The sequence below is a fragment of the Pyrus communis genome, chromosome 10 (genome assembly GCF_963583255.1).
Source record: "Pyrus communis chromosome 10, drPyrComm1.1, whole genome shotgun sequence".
Taxonomy (NCBI): domain Eukaryota; kingdom Viridiplantae; phylum Streptophyta; class Magnoliopsida; order Rosales; family Rosaceae; genus Pyrus; species Pyrus communis.
The window spans coordinates 1583075-1590254 of NC_084812.1; the positions used below are offsets into that span (position 1 = coordinate 1583075).

The 7180-nt window shown below is 38.1% G+C and overlaps 1 protein-coding gene across 1 annotated transcript; it reads right to left on the reverse strand.

Moving 5' to 3' along the window:
- On the reverse strand, positions 1 to 1931 carry LOC137748260 (uclacyanin 1-like). Its single transcript, XM_068488386.1, has 3 exons — positions 1675 to 1931; positions 992 to 1501; positions 1 to 612 (listed from the first exon to the last, which is right to left on the reverse strand). The coding sequence occupies exons 1-3, from the start codon at positions 1859 to 1861 to the stop codon at positions 182 to 184; spliced, it is 1128 nt and encodes a 375-aa protein (XP_068344487.1). The 5' UTR covers positions 1862 to 1931; the 3' UTR covers positions 1 to 181.
- Between the last annotated feature and the right edge of the window lie 5249 nt (positions 1932 to 7180).

Below are 7180 nucleotides of genomic sequence, written 5' to 3' on the forward strand. Positions count from 1 at the left end.
TCATTTTTGTGTATAATTTCATTGATCATATAGCTGAATGTCAAAATTCAAAACCAAAAATTTATTATTATGTAAAAAAAAAACTGATCAATATCGTATTACAACAATCCCGCTATAGCTGTCTAATTGAATGAATCACATCACACAAGATTTAAAAGTAGATACCGCCCCGGAAAATAATCTAAAACAACAAAGCTAGAGCAATGGACAAAAAGGTAGCGGAAAGGCCAGCGGCGCCGAGAGAAGCTGCTGCATTTGGTGGTGCTGCTGCACCTTCAGGTGTCGGTGACGACGGAGTAGTTGGGGTGGTTGGAGTTCCAGATGGAGGGGTGGCACTAGAGCCTGGAGGGGTGGCACTACTGCTTGGAGGAGTGGCGGTGGAGGAAGGTGGCGTGGCGGTGGTGCTGCCGGCGGTGACATTGATGGCAAGCTTTTGGCCTCCGGCACAGTGGCCGGTGAAAGTGCAGATGAAGAAATTCTCGCCGGTGGTGTTGAGAGTGATTCTCGTTGGTGGGTTCCTGAACAGAGCGAGGGTGTTGCTGGTGTTGCATGAGTCGTAGTTTGCCTTGGTCACCACTGCCACGTCGTGTGTTCCGTTCAAATAGTTGAACACTGCACAATAAAAAAAACGGAATCAACACCTTAAAGACTAATTAATTTAAAAAAAAAACGTAAATTGTTTACGAGGCAAAAAATCTGAACTATTTTGATTTGCGTGACAAGAGATCGAACTCAAAAATAAGGATGGATACATTGTTCGAATCAATTGACTTGTATTTGCGCATGTTACCAATTGACTTGTATTTGCGCATGTTTTGATATATTAGGGCAATTTTGAGGTTTTATTTTCTTTTTCTTTTCAAAAAGAGTTGGTGACTTCGTCACGACATACCACCCTTTCTAGGCCGGAGTACTCTTAGAGCATTCAGGCATAAATACTTTCCAGAAAAACAATCGCAAAAAGACCATATTTAGCGCAAGTGAGGCTTACCTAGAGTGTCACCAACCAAAAAGGTCTTGTTAGCAGCCCAAGTTTGGTAAGAGCCTAGAGGGAGGACGTTCCATCCGGAGTTGTTGCCAACGGTCCAATTGACAGGTGCTCTTGTGGAGCTTGGTGTTGGTGCTGGGGAAGCAGCAGGGGTAGGAGTACTAGTACTCGGAGCCGGTGCCGGAACAGAGGTCGGTGGTGAAGGTGAAGGGGGAGGAGAGGTAGTACTTGGAGCCGGTGCTGGAACAGAGGCCGGTGGTGAAGGTGGAGGAGGAGGAGTAGTACTTGGAGCCGGAGCCGGAGAAGAAGCTCCGTTCACATTGATGGACAATTTCTGACCGGCACTGCAATGGCCAGCGAAGGTGCAGATGTAGTAATGCTCCCCTGAAGAGCTAAGAGTGATATTTGTAGGGCTGGCAGTCTCCAAAGTAATGGGACTAGTTACATTGCAAGCATCAAAAGCTGCCTTTGTCACTTCCGCCACGTCATGACTTCCGCTCGTAAATGTGAATACTACAAAGCACAAAGTTCAAGAAATTAGTACGAAACATTGAATTAAGTTCACATAAACAAAATGGTCATCAAACGAAAACTTATTTAGTTGAAATTAGTATGAAACATATAACTAAGTGTATAAAAGCAAAATAGTTATCAAAAGGCCCTCATTTAGTTGAAATTATATATACCAAGAGTGTCGCCGACAACGAAGGTTTTGTTGGCAGCCCATGTAGCATAAGCTGCGGCACCACCGGGAGGGACAACCCAACCCAACCCATCGCCCACTTGGTAAGTAGTTGCCGCTGCCGCCGAGCTCATTAGCAAAGCGGCCGCTGCCATTGCTGCGAAAAACGCCATGTTTGTGTTCCTTGCCATTGCCCTTGTGTTCTTTGAAGGTCAGGTCGCCCCAGTTTTTTTCCTACTCCCTTTTTTTTTCCTCTGTCTGAAAACTAATAAAAGGTTTTGGTTTTTAGACTGTCATCCCTTCCTTTATATAGAGGAAGGCTTTGTGCTGACCACTAATTTTGGCTGTTTCGGGCCGTTGGATGGATGCCACGTCTGAGGTTCTGTGAGTAATATGGACGGTTCAGATTTGGATGCCAAGTCTGCCGAGACATGGGACTTGTGGAAACTCAGATTTCCGCGTGAGAGTCTGAAAGCTTAGACTAGTCATTGCTTATATCTCTAGAAAGAATAGTTAATGGAAATCTTTAAGGGTAGGGAATTAGTCGTGGAGTCCATATTACATCAAATTTTAATGATCCAAACAGTTTATTTTTCAAGTTGCACTTCATAGATCATCCTTACAAAGTATTAGCCAAATTGGAAATGTTTAAGACATTTAATTGAGTTCAAAGAAATTAATGAATACTTTGTTATATAAGAAACAATGAAATTTTATCTTGATAACTAAATAAAAAAATTGTTTTGGATTAAATTGAATTTTTGTAAGAATGATCTATGAAACAAGATTTACAAAATAGACAATTTAGATTGTTGAAGTTCGATGTGAAGTGAACACACACCTAATCTCATTTAAAAAAAAAATAGCAATCCCATTGCATAAAAGGCCTAATAGTTAATAACTTAAACAAGTGAGAAAAATCGACAGCTACCGAAGAAAAAAGGGTAAAAGGAAGGACTCGTAACAAGTTTCCAAGGAAATTTCCTAATAAATAATTAAGTAGTTTAATTTTTTTAATATAAAGGAAAATTGGAGAAATGTGAACGATGGAAATTGTCAAACCTAGACTGTAGCAGTAGTTGGCCGATATGGACTCGTTAAAGCCTATTGTTGTGCGACACTTCCTACGTTTTTAGGTTTTCCTTTTATGACTAAAAATTTGAGTCAATAAACGTAATGATGACTTAATACGATGCATGAGTGTGGCGTTGGACGACGGGTATGACTAATTTTGAGTGGGATCGGAAAAGGTTAAAGACATTTCAATCCATCTTTGATTACAATCAAATAATACATATTTTCACAAAATTTTAAACTAGAGAATCACTCATGTTTTTATCAGCTTCGTGCTTCAAACACAAGATCATGAAGAAACTTGACTTGAAATTCTACTACAATTCCACTACATCACTTGGCGTGATTATTTTAATTTATTAGGATTCACGATTGTTTTTCTTGTTCATAATCGGTTCACCTAAAAAAAAAAAAAAAAAAAAAAAATTAGTTATATATTTATATATACAACTTTTAACTCAATAAGAGAATGAAGGTTTGAAAAGATGTATGTTCGCGTGGTATAGCCGTCTAGACAATTTGATTTATTAACAAGCATAAATAATTCTAAAATAAACGATCAAGTAAGCGAACTTACAATGATAAACCGTTTTCTTCTCCTCGTTCCTACAACTCACCTCAAGTATCCACTTGTTTATCTAAGGAGTTATTAATTCATTTCATTCCAATCTTAGATACCAAACGAAGTCTTACACTTTGATTTTCATAAAAAATACTTCCATATCTCGTTGCTAATATATACGATAATATCCTTCTCTCCAGCTCTTGCTCCACAGGCGTTGTGGGATGAGGAACAGAGAGGGAGAAAATCATCAATGGCCATTGTTCAATCCTTCCGAATACTTGCAATAACCAAAGACAACCCGTTGTATTGATCCATATTGCTAGAACTTTATCATTACCGGAAAGCCAGAATATTTGAAGTGTTAGTGAAACTGCACCACAGAGCCAGAATATAGACAAAGTTAAAAAGCCAGGAATAATAATCAAACTTGTTACTTAAAGGGTGCGTTTGTTGCACCGGACTATCTCGGACTGGACTAGCTTTAAGGACTAAGCTGGATTGGCTTAGAATAGACTAAGGTGGACTAATTTAGTAAAGCGTTTGATGTTGTATCGGACTAAAAACAGGACTCATATATTATATTATTAAATTTATATTTATAATATTTTATTATTAATTTAATCTATATATACTAATATTTTGTTATTAAATTATCATTTTCCTTTCTAGAACTATCTTCCTTCTTTTTATTTTGATCAAGCTCTGATTCATATTCCTCTCTCATTTTTTTTGTCCGCCCAGTGCATCCCTCCCCTCTCCCATTTCTCTGCCATTTTATCTGTGGCACTTCAAATCTTTCTCTGCCTCTTTTATTCGAAGATTTTAAAAATCTCTCTCTTCCTCTTCACTGCAAATCTCTGTCTGCCTCTTCTATTCCTCTCACAAAATCCCTTGCAAATCTTAAAATCAAACCAAAGAGCAAGAACGAAAATGAAAATTTGGGAGTTGGAGGCGGGATGCATGCGTGAGTGGCTCGAAGGTGGGGAGATGGGGTTGAATCTGCTTTCAGTTTCTCAGTTTTCTGGGTTTTTGGCTTTTTGGATTTTTTGGTTTTCTGGGTTGAAATTTTGGGAGTTGGATTTGGTATTGAAAAGGGAAGGGCTGCAGATCCACGAAATGAATTTACAAAAACTCCATGAAATGGGTTTCTCAAAGAAGAGTTTCTGACCACAGATCCATGGTGGCTTCGCTGGAAGAGGAGTCTTACGGGAAAAAAATAGCAGTCGGGAGGGGAGAGGTAGAGAACTGACGAAGAGTGAAGCGGAAAGGGGCGAAGGAGAGCTGGTCTTAGCAATCCGCCCAATTTTGGGGGGTCTCGCTAAGACCGCCTAGTGAGGCATTTAGTCTAGGCGAGTCCCCCTTAGTCTCATTAAAGATAATCCCGGCTGCTAACAAACATGGTATTTCACTCACTATTAATCCTAGCCAATCCAGTGAAACTTAAGGAGGTCAAACAAACACCCCCAAAAGGAGCAAAGTGGCCTGCTTTAATTTGCTCATAGGCTTCTTGAGGTTTTGTTCATTTTTGAGAGGTTTTTTTTAGCTAAAATGGTCGTTGAGATTGACATAACTCTTCACTTTGATTCTTGAGACTGAAAATTGATAGAAGTGGTCCCTGAGTTTGTCCGCCGTCAATCATTTTCGTCATACCGTGAAAAATTTCTGTTAAATTGAGGGTATTTTTGTCCAATCAACTTCTCTACTTCCTTTTCCATTTAATGGAGATTTTTTCACGAAATAACCAAAATGATTGACGATGGACAAACTCAGAGACCACTTATATCGATTTTCAAAGTCATGAGTCAAAGTGAAGAGTTATGCTAATCTCATAGACCATTTTGACGAAAAAGTTTTTTTTAAGACTATATGCTGCTTCAATTCCCAAAACTATTTCCCTAGTATTGCAGGGTTCCCTTAAGTTATAAAGGACAATAGAATTTTTTTTTTTTATTACAATCGATATTCTATACTAAGAAGAATGAGTTAAAGAGAAAGATCCTAATCGTTAGACAATCCACCATTTGTAACACTAGATCGATTTCATTTCACTAGCAAAGATAAGGAAGGAATCTATGTGGGCTCATTCCATTACTCTTAGAATTTTATACATATAATTGTCAGCTAGCAACTAGTTTGGTTCATTCTTATTATCCTAACGTCACTAACATCAACTAATTGACTAGTGTTTAAATCAGAATGGATAGTTTTCATTAGATCACAACCCTAAGTAAGCAAATAAAAGTCCTTTGAACATGATCCTAACAAGGGGCAGTTAATTAGCTAGATATGCTAAATTAAATTCAGTTTCAACTTCTGCCTTGGTTGTGGACATTTATAAAATAAAAAATTATAAATGCTCGGAAACAATACTTGGATATTGAACAGTCAGTATCCAAAATAATAACCACATGAAATGACCCAATGAGAACAAACCATCTGTTACAACTTTAATTTATAAATGTGTACCAAACACAATATTAACCTCACATCCAAACATCCCCTTTCTTCATCAATGCCTCCCCCTTCCTGCCTCTCTCCTCCTTGCTTCTGCCATGATCTTAGCACCAGAAACCTTGTCCTCCCCAATGCTTATGGTAACCTCGTCTCATCCGTAGGTGCCACCCACTTCTCCTCCAACCTTTCTTTGTCGACCCTGCCCCAAAATCCTCCTATCTTTATCGTGGAAGCCATGGCAGCACTCCATCGTCGTCGGGCTTCTCCGTCATGGAATTCATGGCAGTACAGAAGCCCAAATTTCCCCAAATAATTTCAACCTCCTTCGTAATTTTTCTTCTGGGTGAAATTTCCTTCGTAAGGTTAGTAAGATGGATATGATCTGTCATGGGTTGGTGAAATTTGGGGGTAAAGCTGCCATGGCTTCAGGAGAAAGGGGTGGGAGGCGGTTGGTGGACGTATGGCAGCTGTGTTCTTAGTGAGAGAGAAGGTGCATGTTTGGAAACTAGTAAAAGAGAAAAATGGTGTGTTTGGTAAGAAAGATAGTGGGAATTTGGGGAGAGTTTTATTTGATAGGTGTTTTAAATTTAGTGATCCTTAGATGATCAGTAAGTTAAGTACTTTCTAGTGAGTACCCAAGTATTATCCTGTGCTTGGAATTATATTCATTGCAATTGATTAGTTTAAGCAAGGAGACTTTGCTCCAACTACCAAACTCCATGGTTTATTTATTTGTTTTATATAATTTTGATTAACCCAACTCCATCGTTTGTTTCCAAGAACTTTCCAAGTGACTGACTGTTGCCTGGAGCAAAGTTTATTTCTCTGAAAAAGGATCCTTGCCAGATCTTATTTTTAGGAATCTTAGAGATTTTGTGATCGTGATTGTTCATCATACATCATGCGATCATAAATGATTTCAAAATTTAAAATTTAAAATTAAATATAAATATTACCTAACGAAAACTAACCGCACGATGTACGATAAACGATTACGATCGCGGGATCCTTAGGATCCCTAGGAAAAAGGATTCAGCGAGGATCCTTTTCCTATTTCTGTAATCCAGTTTGGAGTTTTATGATATATAAATATAGGTAGTGCTATCTACATATCTATTTTTACTTCTCACACACATTTTTCAATATTCAGCCGTTGGATTAAATGAATTTAAGAATATCAATGGAAACAAATAACAAATGTATGGGGAAGGTAAAAAGGGTGTGTGAATAGCACTACCCTAAATATAACATTGTGGATCAGTGATAATTTTTTTCATATTTGTAAGTGAAAAATTTAGTGATGATATTTCATTTATATGTATATGACGATGACGTATGGTATTCATGTTGAATTTTATACTTATTATGGTTGTCCTAGGGTATAAGAATATCGTTTTATATATATAAAAAAGGGGGC